Below are 19,613 nucleotides of genomic sequence, written 5' to 3' on the forward strand. Positions count from 1 at the left end.
AATTATCTATAAGTGATGCTACTTTATATACAGTATAAGAATTGTATGATAGTATACTTCCAATCTCTGGCACTACAAAAACATACAGAGATAGACAGACAGACAGACAGACAGACACCCCAGCAAAGAACAATAGCTGTATTACCTATATTTGTGCTAGTATTGTCATATATTTTAAATATGCATGTTCTATAAACCCCACAATAGATTGGGGTTTTTTTTTGTCTAAACAGCAATTATCTTTTAAAGAAAAATAATAAGAAAGAAGATCCATGTTTATCCATGTATTTGGCACATCTAGTGTCTTCATATCTGTATGCAGATCCATATTTCCATCTGTACCATTTTCTTTCTTTCTAAAGAACTTTCTTTAACATTTTTTGGTTATGGAAATCTACTATGGAAGATTTATCTCAGTTTTGTATACCTAAAAAATGTTTTATTTCACCTTTGTCTTTGAAAACTGTTTGTGCTAGGCATAGAATTCTAGTTTGAAAGTTTTCTTTTTGTGCTTTAACAAGCACAAAACAGGCCTTTCGCTTACGCTGTTTTGTTTTTTTTAAGAAGTTTGCTGTCGGATATCCTTATCTTTGTTTGCTCATATATAGCACATCTATTTTCCTCTGGCTCTTTTTTGATTTTTTGAGGGGTGTGGTGGTGCGTGCCTATAATCCTAGTATTTGGGAGGCTGAGACAGGAAGACTGCTGGTTCCAGGTCAGCCTTAGCAATAAAGAGACCCTGTTTCAAAATAAAAACTAAAATAGGGCTGGTAGTAGAATAGGAGTCAAAGGTAGACTACCCCTGGGGTTAATCTCCAGCACCACAATCAATCAACCAATCAATCAATAAATCAATCAGTAAATAAATGTAAAAATATTACCCCTCTACCAAATTTGGTTTTTAAGTGCCTTAGTTTAATTTGGAGTTTGGGAGTCTTGTTGTTGTTGTTTGCAGTACAGTGGAACTCAGGGGTTTTCTACCTCCGAGCTATACCCCCAGCCCTATTTTTTATTGTTTATTTTGAAACAAATTCTCACCAAGTTCTAGAGGGCCTTAAGTAGCTAAGGCTGTCTGTGAACCCATGATCCTCCTGTCTCAGCCTCCCAAGCACTGGGATTACAAGCATGTGCTACCATGCCCTGCTTTAATTTAGAGCTTTCAAATTTCTTTTCCAATCCCCTCTCCCTCTTCTAGAGATTTCTATTACATGACTATTAACCTAGTTAAAATTGTCCCATGGCTTGCTGATACTTCTGTTTTTAAAATTCCTTTTTCTCTCAGCATTTGTTTGAATAGTTTTTCTTACTATGTTTTTAAGCTCAGTAATATTTTCTTCTATAGTGTCTAATCTGCTGTTAACATGATCCAATGTATTTTCATCTCTAGAAGTATACTCTAAAAAATATCTTCTAGTCCTCTACTTTTTTTTGACATATGAAATAAGGTTTAGTTACCATTTTTTAAATCCGTACTTGCTATTTTAACATATATATCAGTTCTGGATCAGTTTTCATTTATTTATGTTTCTGCTTTTTTGCTTGCCTAATGATTCATCATTATATACCAAACATTGTGAATCTTACCTTGTCCATTATAGGATGTTTTTATATCTTTATAAATATTCTCCAGCTTTCTGGAACATAGTTACTTGGGAAAAGTTTTATCCTAAAAAGGACCAAAAAGTCTTTTCCTAGAATTTGTTAAGCAAGATCAGAGCAGCGTGCTCAGTATGGGTTATTATTTACCACTGCTTAGGCAAGGCTCTTCAGTTTTTCAGGCTGCCTGGTGGGAACAGATACCATCTCAGCCTTGTGTGAGTGCCATACTCTTATCTCTAATTCATTTAGGTAGTTCCTTTCCCAGCCTCAGGGCCTTTTCTCTCACACAGGTGGATCCTCCAGGGTTCTGTCTGGAGAGAGTAAGGAACAAGTTGAAAGAGACTGTATTTGTTAACTGCAAAGCACTATTCAAGTGTAAGGTTTGGGCTTTGTCTTGGTTGTTGCAGCTCATCAATGTCAAGATCCAGACACAAGTCCAAGGGCCCAGTGCCTGGGCCTCCTGGTCTCTTCTCCCTGCCGTGCAAATACACCTTTACCCTCATTGCCTGCTGGTTTCAGCCATTCTGGCCTTGAAAGTCACCATTATGAGGCCGTCCCTCCTGGTCCTTCAGCCATTCTGCCCTCTAGTCCACGCTGTCTCTCTTGACTAATGAAGGGGACTTCTAGGCCTCATCTCTCCTCATCCCCAGAACATGCAGCAACTCCGTATTACCAAGGAAGCAGATTCTTGACTGAAGAGGTGTTTTTATTCAGTGTATCTCCCACTCCTTGGCTTTAAGAAGCCTGCCCCCTTCCTTTCTGATCTATCCCAAGAGCCTGATACCTGTGCTGCTGGAATTCCAACTTCCTGATTGTAGTCAATGGTTTGTTTCTTGCCTAAGAAGAAAACAAAACCAAAAAAATAATAATAATAATAATGGACCAAGGCTGTAGTAGGCGATTGAAGTTAGAATTCAAAGCTAACTTATCTAGGACATTTTGTCTGGTTGACATAGGGGTGGGGGCAAGGGGCTATGTGGCCCAAATCTCTGACTCAGGGTCTCTGGCTACCACTAGTCCTGTCTGGAAGCCTCAGTGGCCAAGGAACCAAAATCCTGGCACTCAACACATGTTGGGCTTATCAGTTGGGAAACACTGATAGGGAGTCAAGTCCAAGGTCAATCTAGAAGACTAAGGAGGCAGAGCCAGAAGGCTGGGGAAACTTTATATGCCTAAGAACTACTCTTAGAATAAGGTCACCTCCAGCCCCAGGGCAGTGGCCATTGCTGATTGGTTAGAGGTGAGCAGCAGCATCTATTGGGATTCTTGCCCCAGTTTGGAGGCAATAACAGGGATCAGGGTCTTTCTTTTATAATATTTTGATTGATAGTCTGTAAATAACACTCACATTTTAAGGTAGTTTTAGGAGATAATATAAGCCAAATAGGAATGAACAACTGAATATGAATTTTTGCATATATGGTTTTGTACCAGGTAATTGAAGAGGACCAAGGGTTGAATTTAGGATTGGTAGAGATTTACGTTAATTTAGTAATTCATTCACTAAATATTTCCAGCCCATTTGCTTGATGCTAGTCAGTAAGTAAAAGAGACAAAAGACATTATCTGCCCCTAAGCAGATGGGAAAAACAAACATTTGTGTTCAAATATGACAGATACCATGGAGGGGGTGAGTGCAGATCACTGTGGGAGCCCAGAGGAGAACACCTAAGCCAGCCTGGGGAGAGAAGGAAGTATGAGGGTGGACTTCTAGAGAAAATGATGCCCAGTCTGGGTCTTAGAGGATGAGTGAGAGTTGGCCAAGTAGAAAAGGGAGGGACGGGCATCCCAAGCAAAGGAAGTCTGTCCAAAGATACACACAGGCAAGAGTCATTGCATGAGTTTCCAGATATATGAACAGTTTATTTCATAGGCGACATGTAGGGTTGATGTGAATTGGAGCTGAAGGAAAAAGCAGGTATCAGACTAAGGAAGGCCCTGAGCACTGTGTGGAGACATTTCGCTCCAAAGATCCAGAAGCCAATGGACAGTTTTAGTAGAGGCACCAGGTGACTGGGGCTGGACTTTAGTTCTTTCTGGCAGTGATGGGGAGAAGGGCTTGGCACGGATGGAGCCTGGAGCCCAGCAGATAGCAGACTGATACTGCCGCCTCCCACTTCCTGTGTCATCCCTTTTCACCAAATATGCTCTCCAGCTCTCTCCTGCCTTCCTCAGTTTCATTCTCGCCACTATCCAATTTTAGTCAGATTCACTCAGCTCATCCAAACATACCGTCTTCTTTCCCCCTCTGCTTTTGTTCATTCAACTGACATTTAGTGAGTGTGACTGTGTACCAGCTGCAGTGCCTGGTATAAGGGAACCAGAGACAAATAAAACATGAAACCCGCCGGGCGTGGTGGCGCACGCTTGTAATCCTCGCGCTTGGGAGGCGGAGACAGAAGGATCGCACAGGTTCGAAGCCAGCGCGCTGGCGTAAGAGACCCTGTTTCAAAAATATAAAAAATAGGTCTGGGAGTGTAGCCCGGAGGTAGAAGGGCTTCCAGGAACCCCAGTACCACTAAAAAAAAAAAAAAAAAAAAAAAAAAAATGGAACCCATTGTTAAGAAGCTCATAGACCATTAGGAAGAGCGTGGAGATGCGTGGTTATCGTGGCATATGATAATGGCTGTGGTCTGGAATAAACACACAGCTCCTCAGGCACAAAGAGAAGAGAGTCCTGTCTACGAGGAGACTTTTTCCTCCTCAGCAAAATCCTATCCGTCTCAGGCCTCTGTAGGTTGTACAGTGGTTTGGAACTTGGGTTCTGGAGCCAGATGACAAATTCCAAAGCCGAGTCTACCATTTTACAACCTCGTGACCTTTGTCAGAAATTCTTCATGCCTCAGTTTCTTCTGTAAAATGGATCTTCTGGCCACACCCATGCCATGGGGTTACTGTAAGGATTAAAGGAGATATTATGCATGATGGACTTCAGGATGGCTCTTAGCATGTGAAAAATATTCAATAACAATTGGCCATTATTATTCCCAGTTTTCACTCATTTTCTTTTCAGCACTAGTATCACACCAAGAAACCTTAACCTCTGATCAGAAGTTATTATGTTGCTTGTCCCATTTTATGTGTTACCATGCTATTTCTCTCAAGTACAGATGCTTACTTGATAAGCATCTGTACTCCTGAGATTCTTACAGTGTCAGATATGTATTAGGGTATCTGGCCACCCCAGTTTTCCCAGAACTGTAGAGATTTTTGAGACACAAACAGAACTTTCTGTGTTCAAACCAGACATGTCCTGAGCAAACGGAGACAAACTGGTCACCTTCCAGCAGTAGCCACTTTGGTTTTGCTTTTTATTTAGTTTTGCTACTTATCTAACCTAACTAGCAAGTAAACTTACTTTCTGAGCTTTGCCATGAATTTGTATTAATGTTCCAGAATAAATACTACAGTGGCAATCCTGGGTTTCTTTGGAGATGCAGGAGGTCTCCTAGGATTGAAGGTGGATGATTTGAAAACTATCTTCTTATGAAAAACAATCTCTCTCATGGAATTTAGGTCTATTTACTAGAAACAGTGACCAATTCTATGAGACATTTTTACGTTGGTCTGTTATTGCCTATCTCTCCCTATGCGACTCTGAATGACTTCTTTGATTTACTTTCCAAAACTGACATTATTTAACTCATAGTGTCTTAACACCCCTTTAACCCCACCCCCTTCCTTCCATAAGGAGGCTCCATTTTATCATGAATTTCCCATTTGGGACCAAATGACTTTCTTCCTCTTGAGCCCCATCTCACTAGTATTAGGACAGCTTTTGCCTTGAATAGTTGCTTTCAGGCAGCATTCCTTGGGCCTCCCTGGGAATTCCGAAAAGCCAAGATCAGCGTTTGCTGATGGCCTGCCCAGCTTCATGCTCCATGCCAGTACAACCAAGAGTCTGGGTCAGCAGCCAGAGAGGGTCCACCCCCCCCCTCCCATGTTCGCTCCCTGCAGCTGCTTAACAGAGCACCACAGGCTGCGTGATTTAAACTGTAGGAATGTGTTTTTTCTCATGGTTCTATAGCATAGCATTCCAAGATAGAGGTCTGGACGGGGCTGGTCTTTGTGAGGAGAATGGGGAGGAAATCTGCTCCTTGCCTTCTCATGTGTCTCCAGCAGTGTTTGGTTTTGCACACCTCCAGCCTCTGCATTCATCTGCACATGGTTTTCTCCCTGCATAGCTACCCCTTCACGTGGTGGGGTTCTTGTTTTGCTTCTTTTTCTTTTTTCATGGTAATTGAGATTGAATTTAGGGCCTTGCACATTCTAGGCAAGCACTTTACCACTGAGCTACACCCCCAGCCCTTTTCATTTTGAGACAGCTAAGTTGCCCACAGCGGCATGGCATTCCTTTTATGAGATCACCAGTCACACTGGATTAGGAGCCCACCTTCCTCCAGTATGACTGGATTTTAGTGTAATTAATCACATACGAAATTATACTGTTTCCCAATAAGCCCACATTCGGAGATATTCATGTTTGGGACTTGAACATGGAAGTTTGGGGAGAACACCATTCAGCCCAAAATCCCAGGCAAGCTCCCCAAATACCACATCTCCATGGGTGAAGCAAAGCAACGCAACCATTGCCTTTCAACCCATTTTAGTTCTGCACTCACTTTGTGCTGGGTATGGACAGCTGCTGCTTCCAGTCACGTGGCTGGCAGCAGTGAGCACCCGTTCTCCACTATGTGTACCACTGTGTTGGCTTGAGTGATACTGAGAAAGACATGCACACCTGAATCGCTGGCTCTACCTCAGGAGGTGTCAGAGGTTTTTATTTAAAGAGGAGGCTGCTGAGGAAAAGTTGTGTTCATGGCATATAGTTTAATAACTATTATAAAGACAGTGATTCCCATTGTGTTGATTAATAATTGCAAGATGGTTGCTCTTTAAAATACCCTGGAGAGCCAGGCGTGGTGGCGCACGCTTGTAATCCCAGTGCTTGGGAGGCTGAGACAGGAGGATCACATGGGTTTGAAGCCAGCCTCAGCTACTTAGTGAGGCTTCTCGGCAACTCAGTGAGATCCTGTTTCCAAATAAAATATAAAATAACTCTGGGAGTATAGCCCAGAGGTAGAAAGCCCCTGGGTTCCATCCCCAGTACCACCAAAAATAAAAAATAAAAAATAAAAATAAATAAAATACTCTGGAGGGCCGGGTGTGATGGCTCATGCTTGTAATCCCAGCATTTGGGAGGCTGAGACAAGAGGATCACGATTCACGAACAGCCTCAGCTACTACTTAGTGAGGCCCTCTGCAACTCAGTGAAACCCTGTTTCAAAATAAAGAATAAAAAATAGGGCTGGGAGTGTAGCTTGGAGGTAGAATGCCCCTGGGTTCCATGATTAGTACCGCAAAATAAATAAATAAATAAATAAATAAATAAATAAATAAATAAATAAGGCCGGGCGTGGTGGCGCATGCTTGTAATCCCAGTACTTGGGAAGCTGAGACAGGAGGATCACGCAGGTTCGAAGCCAGCCTCAGCTACTTAGTGAGGTTCTCAGAAACTTAGTGAAACCCTGTTTCCAAATAAAATAGAAAATAGGTCTGGGAGGATAGCCTGGGGGTAGAAAACCCCTGGATTCCATCTCTAGTACCAAAAAATAAAAATAAAAATAAATAAAATAAAATACTCTGGAGAGAGTGTATAGATTGGAAGAAAATCTTCACCAGCTAGTTACTCTTCTGATAGAGGGCTAACATTCAGTATATTTAAAGAACTCAAAAAATCCAACACATATACACACCCCAATCCAAAAATGGGCAACTGAAGTGAGTAGACCTTTCTCAGTAGAAGAAATACAAATGGCCAGCAAACACATTAAAAAAAGATGTTCAGCATCACTAGCAATCAGAAATGCAGATGAAAACTACAGAGATTTTATCTAATTCCTTAGAATGGCATTATCAAGAATACAATCAGTAATAAATGCTGGCGAGGATGTGGGGGGAAAGGAGTGTTTAGTACACTGTTAGTGGGACCACAAATTAGTATGGCCACTATGGAGATGAGTGCGCAGGTTCCTCCAGAGACTAGAATTGGAACCACCTGATGGCCCAGCAGGACCACTCCTTGGTATCTTCCCTAAAGAACTGGAGTCGGAATACTCTAGTGATACACGCAGACCCATGTTTACAGCAGCACAATTCACAAAGGCAAATTATGGAACTAACCTGAGTGTCTGTCAACAGATGAATTGGTAACGAAAATGTGGAATATCAGCCGGGCATGGTGGTGCACGCTTGTAATCCCAGCATGTGCCATTCGGGAGGCTGAGATTGGAGGATCTCACGCACAGACAGCCTCAGCTACTTAGTGAGGCCCTCTGCAACCCAGTGAGACCTGTTTCAAATAAAGAATAAAAAACAGGGCAGGGGGTGTAGCTCGGAGGTTGAATGCCCCTGGGTTCCATCCCCAGACCCTTAAAAAAAAAAAAACTGGTATATCCACACAATGGAGTTTTACTCAGCCATAAAGAAGAAAAAAATTGTGTCATTTGCAGGAAAAAAGGGGAAACTAGAGAGCATTGTGCTGAGTTGAGATCTGCCAATCCCAGAAAGCCAAGGGTCATGTGTTTTCTCAGGTATGCAGAAGCTAGAGAATGTAGGAAACAAAAGGGGCTTCAGAGAAATGCAGGAGAGACCTAACTCCTCAGAATGGCATCATCAAGAGTATAACCAGTATTCCTGAATAGCAGAAGGGGGCGGGAAGGGGAAAGAAGATTCAGGAAGGAAACAGTTCAATAAGGTTAGATCCACATGTGAAGGCATCACTCCCAATCTTGCTAAATGGACAGGTGGGGGACACTGCGGGAAATGCACCAAATGGCGTGTGCATGTACGTTTGTGTAGCTTTGAAGCCCACTATGATGTAGAATTACAACACACCAAGAGATGATAATACATAAAATACGCTGGGGAATACCACGGGGTCAAAGGAGAGTGTGTGTCCTAGTGTGCACCTGATGTAGTAGCTCAGGATGAACAAGATCACCCTCACCAACCTTGGTCCCCAAAACTCGGCCTGGGGCACAGGGAACCTGCCTCTGCTCCCCTGGTATGGCTGCTTCCTCCGTCGGCTCCTTAGAGTTGCTGACCCTTCCCCTCCCAAGAGATAGCTCTGTTCCAAAAGATAAACACGCAGAGTCACGGGGACCTTGGGGGAAGGCAGAGCAAGCCTGCTAGTCAGTGTTTCCGTGGTGTTCTCACATAGAAACAGACCGTCGTTGCGGATGCGCTATTTCCAACGCTGGCAGCCAGAGCTTGGGAAGTAAGGGGAAAGATGGGGCTTGGTGAGGGTGGGGATAGGGGACCGGAAGGGGGACGGAGGCGGTAGCAGTTCTCCCCACTTGTTTCCAGGGATGTTTTGCCTCTGAGAACTCCCACAGGCTCCCAGCTAGTGCCCACTGTGCGGAGCGAGCGGAGCAGCCCGGCTGCTGTGAGGCTGGGTGCCAGTGCAGGGTGCCAGAGCAGGGAGCTGTGGGCTGGGCGCCTCCGCCCTCCACTCCCCTGGGTGGGCTGCCGGAAGGCGCCAACCTCGGTTCCTGACTGCGAGTTGACTGCCTCTCTGTTGCTGCCGGCAGAACACCTACACCAACGCGGACAAGCTCCTAGAAGCAGCGGAGCAGTTGGCTCAGACGGGGGAATGTGACCCGGAGGAGATCTACAAGGCGGCGCGACACCTGGAGGTGCGCATCCAGGACTTCGTGCGCAGGGTAGAGCAGCGCAAGCTTCTCCTGGACATGTCCGTCTCCTTCCACACGCACACCAAAGAGGTAAGGCCAGAGGGCCCTGGGCCCTGGCGGGGGCCGGGTGGGCTTCCTGGGAAAGAGGACTGAGGTTGAGCAGGGCCCTGCCTGGGTGGTCTCGGAGTTTGTAGCCTCTGAACATTGGTGATGTCAGCAGTTTGCTTCTGATGACCTGCATTTAGATCTCTACCAACTAGGACACAGTTTCTTCCCATCATCTCTGGAGAGGAAGGAGAGACTGCAGGCAGGTGTTTTGGGGGTCTGCTGGAGCATTTAGTCTGCAGCCAGAGAATTTGGGGGACTTCTGGTACAGGAATAGTCAATTGGAGAGGAAATATAAAAGGAGCATCAACTCTCTTCTCTCCCCACACCCCATTTTTCTAGGTTGCTTTTACTGTCAGAAATCAGTTCCACAGAACTTTGATTGGGTATCTTTACTACCACCCAGGAGCACACAAAGTTTGCAAGCAAGTGTGTTCTGTTTTTGTTTTACTGATTTTTTAAAACAGGAGCTTCAGTCTTCTTTATGAGGTCTGTCCAAGCTGGTGCTCACTTAGCTGGGACATGGGGTGTCCGGCAATGAGGGAAGGGGGACTGAGGTGGCCTGCATGCAGGAGGAGACAAGCTGGGCTCAAATCCCAGACAGAATCACTTGCCAAATGGAGAGAGACAAGGGGAGGGTGATTTACATTAATGGCTGGCTGGGCAGGAGGGCCCCCTGGAGAGGAGGAGAGTGGCAATCTTACGATGGCTTTTCATTCCCGAGTGACAGGGGACACTCTGAAATTGAGTAAGTGCCCAGGAAGGACGCCCACTTAGCATCTTCTGCAATAAACCCCTTGGCAGAAGAACACATTTTGTGGATGCATGCTTGTGTTCTCCCAGGAATTCATTTTAATAGGGTATTAATTAAAGTTTGATTGCTGCTCAGGAAAAAAAAATTAACCCTACTTAATTAAGTTGATTTTTTATATTGGGAATGCACTAAGCCTGGCTGTTACTACTTCACAGTCATTTTCTGACATTTTGTGGGAACGAATGTGAATCATTGGGCACTTATCAGAGAAAAACATGAAAGGATATATATGTTTCCTAAACTAAGATTCCCCTGCAGATGAAGGGCTGGTGAGTCCCCAAAGATGGCTCTGCTTTCCTTCCCCTCCCCTCCCGTCTACTCCTCTCCTCTCTGTGAGACTCACAGTCACTCTCTGATGAGTGTGTAAAGAAGGAGGATTAGCTGTGATCTGGAGCTTCCTGCCTGGTCCTTGCCTTGTTTGTGGCTCACTCCACTCTTAATGATGGTTTCATAAAACAAAGGCATATGGATTCCCTTTTAATGATGAGCCTGTGGATGAGGAATGAATGAATGAACAGGGGCCGTGCTTCTCCTGGGGGTGTGGGCATACAGCTACACAGGCAGGTGGTGGACGGGGTCAGTTTCAGTGGAAATATCATTCCCAAAAGGGTGACCCCAGCTTCCAGGAATCTGATCTAGCTACATCTCTCACCTCCTGTACATGGAGCAAAGAAGCTGGGATTCTAGCCAAAATACTACTGCCAAACACAGTGTGTGCTTGGACAAGTCACTGTGTCCCTGCCCCTGGGTTCCTTTTATAAAAGGATTCAGTCAGATGTGGTACCCTAAGGCACTGTACAGTTTTAATGTAAACCCAAGAATCTTTCATTTTTCCTCTCCTCTTTCTCTTCTTTATTTGATGTTGATAATAATAATAATAATAATAATAATGATAATAATAATTAAGCTTGAAGTAGTATAGGTGACTTATCTAGCCTAACATATGACTCATGGTAAGTACTCAAAACATATATAAGGTAGCTTTTTAAAAAATTGGGTGCCTACTACTTGTCAGATACATATATCATCTCATACAATCTTCATGATAATCTTAAGGTATAGATTTTATTAAACACATTTTTTTTTGGTGGTACTGGGGGTTCTTGGAAGCCCTTCTACCTCCAGCTATACTCCCATGGGCTACACTCCCAGACCTATTTTTATACTTTTTTATTTGGAAACAGGGTCTCTTAAGCCAACACGGCTGGCTTTGAACCTGCACGATCCTCCTGTCTCTGCCTCCCAAGCACGGGGATTACAAGCGTGTGCCGCCACGCCCGGCTATTAAACACATTTTCAAACAAAGAATTTTCAGAAAATAACTTGTCTAAGGTTACAGAGTTTATCAGTAGTAGAGCTGAGATTTTACCTGTCTTCTTAAATAGAGGTTGGACATTCTTAACCCCGGAATTCAAAACTTGGAGTTGCCAAGCATTTTGGATTTAGGATTTTCAGAATAGAGATGCTCACCCTGCACACACATGCACGCACGCACGCACGCACGCACGCACTCACTCCTGCTACCTGCACTCTGACCTCGTTTCTCCTTGTGCCTCCTCCTCTGCTCTTTCTCCTCCCTTCTCCTCTTTTTCCTCTTTACAGGAACTTGGTGGGGAGCTAGATCTTGGCTGAGAAATGTAAAATGTTGCTAGGGTTCCGTGACAATGGGGAATCAGTCCCTCCTGAGGAAAAGAAAGCCAGGGCGGCAGGGAGGGAGGCAAGGTAAAGCCCTTCCTACCACACCTTTCATCTTCAGTACTTTGACTTCAACTCTGAGGAAAGTGGAAATAAAGGGGATTCCGTGGGGTACCTGAGCCACCAACAGGAGCATCCCTAGGACCTGTAGAGCCAGCAGATGAGGATTATTAGCTGGGTGGAAGTGAGCATCCTTCAGGGCTCTAATGAAAGAACTCCTGTGGTTTGATTTTCCATAGTCTGCTTAATCCCTTTCAAGGCTGGCGGCTTCTCCGGACCTTAAGTGGCGAGGGTCTTCTTTGATGCTGAGGCCATTAACTGTGGGCTCCTTCCTCTTTATTCTATAGGTAAATTTCTGGCTTTTTATTTAAGGCTGACTTAAGAGGCAAGTTTACTAGTTTATAAATCTGCTAGAGGATTATAAGTTGTGTTTTTTTTTTCTTCTCTGCCAATGAATATAGTGAATGGAAGGAAAAATCTTTCCCTTAGCTGATACATGTCATTACAGATCCTTCCTGCCTAGCACTGGATGGCATCTTCTTTCTTTACTTTCTGCCTCCCTTTTTCCTGCCTTCCTCCAACAAACTGCTGAGTGTTTGCCTGAATGTTACTGTGTCAAAGAACATCATCATAGGATATAATTTTCATGGACTGAAAGCCCCTTTATAGTAGATTTCTGTAAGGGAACTAAATATCCATCTTCATAAATGATTTAAACTAGACTTCCTGTGATTCCCCAGGCTGAAGTTTATAATTTTACTTTTACCCACTTTCCCACTTGAAAAGGTTTGCTCTAATTAGGATCAGAGAGGAAAGAGAAGAAAGATAACCTGATTCAAGCTCATTTCTTTGGCAGATTAGAGAGCCTGTTGCGTCCTGTCGGCCTTGCTTTGTGAATTCTTTGTGACCATAGGAGTCTGGAGGGATAAAAACCATCTAATCATTTCATCCCAGTGCTATTCATGATCATGAATAATTAGAGACCCTCTCAATATTCCTCATTGGGTGATTCATTAAACAAACAATTGTGCATCTATAGAGTGAAATATTACACGGTCCTTATAAATCCCATGGCCAAAGATACATAAAGCCATATATCCAGTCTGATCAAATATTGATCACATAAATAGAACAAAGACTAGAAGTAAATTATGAAGAAGTTAAGAATGCGGTGGTTGATTTTCCTTAAAAAAATAGTTTTATAGCCAGGCATGGTGGCACATGCTTGTAATCTCAGCATTTGGGAGGCAGAGATAGGAGGATATCCATTCGTGGACAGCCTTCGCTACTTAGTGAGGCCCTTTGCAACTCATTGAGAACCTGTTTCAAAATAAAGAATAAAAAAAATAGGGCTGGGGGTAGCTCAGAGGTAGAATTCCCCTGGGTTCCATCCCCAATACTTCAAAATAAATAAGTAAATAAATAAATAAATAAATAAAATAGGGCTGGAGAGTACAGCTCGGGGTTAGAATGCCCCTGGGTTCTAATAAAAATAGTTTTCTGCTTTACAAGTTTTCTCAATCTTAGTTTCAACTCATAATAGGAACAATTTAATAAATGTTATTTTTCAAGACAATTTTTTTTTCAGTGCTGGGTATCCAACCCAGAGCCTCACACATACTACAATTCTACCTCAAAGCTACATCCCCAGTTCCTCAAAACTAAAACTTCTTATCTCTACCCCGAGAACTACCTGATAAAGAGAGGTGACAAGCCTGTGTTTAGGGCCTTCTTATGCACCCACAGCCTCGGCTACTGTCACACATTGTGTTAAACTTTCAAGTACCTTCTCACTAAGTACCGTGTACGTGTCTGCTGCTACCTCTATGAACTATATTATGCTGTGGGACTAGAATGCATCAATAAAAATGCCTTCCTTTGCCTGAGGCCAAGAGGGCAGCTGGATGTAGGCTGGCCTGGAAAACTAGGAGAGGTGGGCGGAGAAGCACTGCCCCAAGTCCCCATTCTCTTTGTCTAGGAACAAGTCATTTGTAGCACACGTCGTCCGCTCTGCAGAGATTGTCCTAACGGAACCCCTTTTCCTAGCTGTGTTTCCATGGAAATGCTGCAGTCCCTGGGCTTTCAAAATATCAGGTTTTAGATATTTTTGTAGTAAGAAGGTGAGAGTCAAATGAAGGAGTGTGGCTGAAGTAACCAACATAATCGTGCAGCTTGATAAATGCCCACTGCTTTGCGTTTCTCACCTTGCGGGGTCATTCTGCCACACCATTCCCTGCTCACAGGCACACGCACGTGCATGCACGCATCCCATAGACACCAGACACACTTACATATACACATGTCCCTCCACCCACACACCCTAGAGCCAAAACTAAACTAGTCTTCGAAAGGGAGGATGGTCTTGAGAACAAAATAGCTCCATCTTCTATTTCAGTTCCCAACTGTCATGGTGTTTATTTCAGAAATAAAAGCTGGGGGTCGATACAAAAGAAAAGTACTCTCTTAGCCAAGCGCGGTGGCCCAAGCTTGTAATCCCAGTACTTGTGAGGCTGAGACAGAAGGGTCGCAGATTCAAAGCCAGCTTCCGCAATTTAGCGAGGCTCTCAGCAACCTAGTGAGACCCTGTTTCCAAATAAGAAATAAAGTCAGGCTGAGGGTGTAGCTTTGAGGTAGACTGCCTCTGGGTTCAATCCCCAGTGCCACGAGAGAAAGAGGGGGGAGGGGGAGGGGAGGGAGGGGAAGGAGAGAAGAAGAAGAGGAGGAGGAGGAGGAGGAGGAGGAGGAGGAAGAAGAAGAAGACGACGACAACGAAGAGGAGGGGGAGGGGGAGGGGAAGGGGAGGAGGAGGAGGAGGGGAGGAGGAGGAGGGGAGGAGGAGGAGAAGGGGAAGAGGAAGAGGAGGAGGAGGAGGAGGGGGGGAGGAGGAGGAGAAGGGGAAGAGGAGGAGGAGGAGGAGGAGGAGGAGGAGGGGAGGAGGAGGAGGAGGAGGGGGAGGAGGAGGAGGAGGAGGAAGAGGAGGAGGAGGAGGAGGAGGAGGAGGAGGAGGAGGAGGAGGAGGAGGAGGAAAGAAACATTATTTCTTCAGAAGGTGGGAGGGAGGGAGAAGAGCACTCTGCAGAAATGGTGCTTCTTCCCGCATCCCTAAGGACCAATCCATCGCACCATCCCCATTGATGGCTGATCAGTGGGAAGTAACAAAGTAAATTGTAGCTAGGGAGAAACGGCCATAGGAGGAACTCTAGACAGAAGGAGGAGAAAGCATAGATGAGCAAATAAGGAGGCCTTACTGGGGGTGACGGGAGGGGGAAGAGGGAAATTCCCTAATATACATAATGTACATTTACAAATGTATCAATATCAGTCACTAAACCAAACATGAGAAGGAGGGAAGGGGAGGAAATGGGGTGGGAATTGGGGAAGGGCTAAAGTGATGTGTGTATATGCCTCTAACATCTTGTACTCCATTAAGATGTATGGCTACAATGCACCAATAAAAAAATAATAATCAAGTAAAATGGTTTCTGCCCTGAACCACTCATCCTTCAGCCTCAGAATTTCCACAGACATCCTGCTATCTCCCTTTTGTGTCTTTTCCCTTCCCGCCTGCTCTGTTGGGCTACCCGGCTGGCCATGCAGGCAGGACAGGGCTGGAGGCTGGCTCTTCCTGACCTCCCAGGGCTAACCTGATGCGTATCACTGTGAGGCTGCCTTAAGTCCAGCCCTGCCAAGGTTTTAGGAACTCTCAAGTTATAGACCCATTCTTTTGGATATAGGCACTTTGGGCCATAACCACACATGTTTGGAAAGAATAATGCACCAAGCATGGACGAAGTAGTCATTGCCCAGTAAGGAACAGGACCCTGAAAGGATAGGACACAGTGCCGTTCTCTTTTGGTCAAGATGGGGGAGGGGCTGAAAATGGCTGAAATATGGGATTCTTTCTAAGGAGCAGCAGGTGGATGGAGGAGGAACAGTGCTCACATGTTATACTCAGATACAGAGGCTAAAGAGGATTCCTGAAGGGGAGAAAAATCAGAATACAGGACCGCAAAGAAAAAACACGTACGGTTGCTGCTGCCACGATCGTTCTGGTAATCATGGACTCGAGGAAGCTTTAAGTGAGAGATCGTTCTGCCTGGGTCTCAATGGCAGCCTTATAATAAATAACAATTGTGTTTTCTCTGTAATCTGGACTCTTTTTAAAGCAATCTGGGCATATTCAATAGGGCTAAATCAGATAGACACATACAAAAGAGACCTATAGGACATTCAGGTAGTAGAGAAATCACAGCCTAAGGAGTAGAATATTAAACCTTACCATGGCTCAATAATACCAGTGTTTATTTCTGTCTACTTTATGATGCAGTACTAAGCCCCAAAGGTGCTTATTCAAAATTATGAGCTTTCAATTGAAGTCTGCTGCCACCAGGCAGGGACTGTGCATGTGTGGTCTCAGGGGACCTCAAGGGGCTCTCTGCTCAAGCTTTTCAGGTTTTAAATAGTACCTTCACATAGTATCACAATTGTTTATAAACTGGTGTTAACCTCTCTAGACCTTTGGCTATCTTGGGTCAAAGGCATGCCTGCAAATTTACACACACACACACACACACACACACATCAATTTTCTGTCTCTACTGGCCTTTTTCCTGGAAGATCTCAGAGCTTAACTTTCTTGTCAGCTAGGTGAAGACTTCTGGTTTCCAAGTAAATACCAAGTTCATCTTCCCTTCCATCATTTATGAAAATATTCACCAATAATAATAGCTAAAAGTAGCTCCCTGTTGCCACTGGAGAGTTTTTTGAGTATGTGGAAGAGGTATCAAAATGTGAGTTTTAACCCCTCCTCATTTCCAGCACTCATTCTATTCAAAACACTATATTTAGCCCTTTCAAACTCTTCTGACCAGTATTATTGTCCTGGTTGCAGTTCATCATCTTGACTGTCATGTAAAAATAGCTTATTTTTAAACTGAAATTAAAATAAGCCAAACCTGCCTAGCATGGTGACGCATGCTAAGAATCCCAGAATTGGGGAAGCTGAGACAGGGGAATTGCAGGTTTGCAGCCAGCCTCCACTATTTAGGCCCTCCACAGTTTAGACCTTGTTTCAAAATTAAAAATAAAAAACAGGCAGGGTGGCACATGCTAATAATTCTAGTATTTGGAAGGCTGAGACAGAAGGACCGCAGGTTTGTAGCCAGCCTCAGCTACTTAGGCCCTCTGCAACTTAGTCAGACCCTGTTTCAAAATAAAGAATAAAAATAGAGCTTGGGATATATCTTAAGAGGTAGAATGCTGAATGCCCCTAAATTAGATCCCTAGTACCACACACACAAACAAAAAGCTACATTGTTAGCTTTCAACTTTTTAAGCAATTTAGCAATCCTGAAAGGAACAAAATAGTTTAGCAAAGCATCTTTGTTTGGATATTATCTTTGTTTGGATATTACTGAGAATCACATTCTCTTTTGCATATTTGCAATATCAAGATAAATTTCAAGGAATTAGTGTCTAGCTGCCTGGAAGAAGTATGTAGATTCCTCTATTTTCTCCTTTCTAAAAGATAAAATAATAATATTTTTTCATTTCTGTCTCCTGTTTTTCTGGGCCTCTTAAAGATAAGGGATCTCAGCCAGGCATGATGGTGCATGACTAATCCCCGTACTTGGGAGGCTGAGACAGGAGGGTTACAGGTTCTTGGCCAGCCTCAGCAACTTAGGCCCTCTGCAACTTAGTGAGATCCTGCTACAAAACATAAAATAAAATAAAATAAAATAAAATAAAATAAAATAAAATAAAATAGGGCTGGGGGTGTAGCTCAGAAGTACAATGTCCCTGGGTGCAGTCCCTAGTAACACACACACACACACACACACACACACACACACACACACACACCTCTTTGCTCTGTGAACCCACAGGCTTCTATGAGCCTGTGGTAGTTCCCATCCCATCCTTAGGGAATGGCAACACTGATGGAGTAATCGTGACAACGATTGATAATATAAATGTAGAAACACAAACCAACCCATAGCGCACCTGCTCACCCATAGGTGTGCTGATGTGGACAGTCTGACTGTGCACTGCCTGGCCTGGGTAGGTGGGGTGACTCCAGACCGGCTGACTTGTCCTTACCTCGGGCTGGCCTCTCACATCTGCCTGAGTGAAGTCTCTCCTTTCTCTTCTCCACAGTTGTGGACATGGATGGAAGACCTGCAGAAGGAGATGCTCGAGGATGTCTGTGCGGACTCTGTGGATGCGGTCCAGGAACTGATCAAGCAGTTCCAGCAGCAGCAGACCGCCACCCTGGACGCCACGCTCAACGTTATCAAGGAAGGCGAAGACCTTATCCAGCAGCTCAGGTCAGCGCCTCCCTCCCTGGGGGAGCCCAGCGAGGCCAGGTCAGCATGGGCAGTGCTTTCCAGTGGGAACGCCTCGGGTAGACACGAGATAAGTCATGTCCCAGTCTTGACTCAACCATAGCTGGCCGTGTGGTCTTGTGTGAGCTTTGGTTGCTTCATCTGTAAAACTCTTAAATGCCTGCACCATACCCAACCCGAGAGAGATAAGACTGAAACCGTAAATGGAGAGGCTCTAAGGTTTCAAAGAATTATTACTCAGGATGGCATTTGACGATCCATATGAAACATAAAGATGACAAAAATTAACAAAATTCAACAAATGTGAGTCATGTCTCCATTAAGAATTATGACCTATTTGGCTATGTGGAGAGATAAACATTATGGAATAGAGTGGTCTTTGGGCTGAATTCTGAACTCTGGTGCCCTACTGGTCACATGTGCTTACATTTGGTTGTGCCCCCCGCAAGGAGATAGAGAATGTATATGTCATTCTCTATGATGATGTTCCACTCAGCTTTCGTAACCCACTTGTGACCTTTCCACCATCCCTTGCCACCCAGAAAAAGAAAACCCCTTGTCAACCTAAGTGCACACAACTAAGAAGGAAAGTCCTGTCGAAATTCTTCTATTAGTTTAGAATGGTACACACCGTTGCCTCCTTTCTGTTGGTATCAGTATCTAGTTCTTGCCCCTGTCAAGGACACCAGCTTCTCAGATAAAATGCCCTGAGGCCTTGGGCAAGCCCTCAGCAGCCAGTGTAGTGCCCAGGTGCTGTGTAAATAGGATTTGATGGTGCTAATGATGCCTGCCCTCAGGGACTGTTCCTTTCCCCAAATCACCAAGTACTGGGCCCTCTGCCAGCCACAGACAGAAATAATCTCATCAACAAGTCCCAGGCCAACCCCAGAGCCTGAGGGAATTACTTCAATTGGAGAAGGCTTCCCCCCACCCCATACCAGTTGTCCAATTAAATAAACAATGAGAAATTACCTTTAGAAGGTCCTGGCATGTTTTGCTGTTGAAAATTAATAATTCCGATTCTAAACATGCACACGAGGTGTTCTGTATCCTCCTATTGCATACTAACAAGACAGCCTCCTTCCCCCGATTCATCTTCATGAATATACAATGTGCAACAATTTTGTCGGCCTACTCAGGAAACTCCACTGGCATTTGCAGCTAAATAAAATTCCAAATAGTGGGCAGTCACTTAACCTCCCTGGCCCTCAGCTGTTTGGTCTATATGATTGAGGGGTTCACCCTAGGAGCTCTGTCAACTCTAGGATTTGGTGATGGCTTTGTGTTATCTCTCCACATACTTTTTGCAAGCTTGGCTGGTTCCTCTCCCTGTGGGGACGGGTCTATGGAGATGCCATGTGC

General features: G+C 44.4%; 1 protein-coding gene across 12 annotated transcripts in view; it reads left to right on the top strand.

Moving 5' to 3' along the window:
• KALRN (kalirin RhoGEF kinase) overlaps positions 1 to 19,613 on the top strand; it is a gene marked incomplete at both ends in the record, with an annotated part of 686,722 nt that overhangs the window by 329,691 nt on the left and 337,418 nt on the right. For 9 of the 12 annotated variants that reach the window (XM_080696283.1, XM_080696287.1, XM_080696289.1 and 6 more), the window contains 2 exons: positions 9,192 to 9,383; positions 18,064 to 18,272. In XM_080696283.1, coding sequence (XP_080552409.1) covers positions 9,192 to 9,383; positions 18,064 to 18,272 — 401 coding nt within the window. Of the gene's footprint in view, positions 1 to 9,191; positions 9,384 to 18,063; positions 18,273 to 19,613 lie in introns of those variants that run through there. The other 3 variants (XM_080696273.1, XM_080696274.1, XM_080696286.1) reach the window with 2 other exon arrangements.

Source organism: Muscardinus avellanarius, assembly GCF_963383645.1.
Source record: "Muscardinus avellanarius genome assembly, chromosome: 5".
Lineage (NCBI taxonomy): Eukaryota > Metazoa > Chordata > Mammalia > Rodentia > Gliridae > Muscardinus > Muscardinus avellanarius.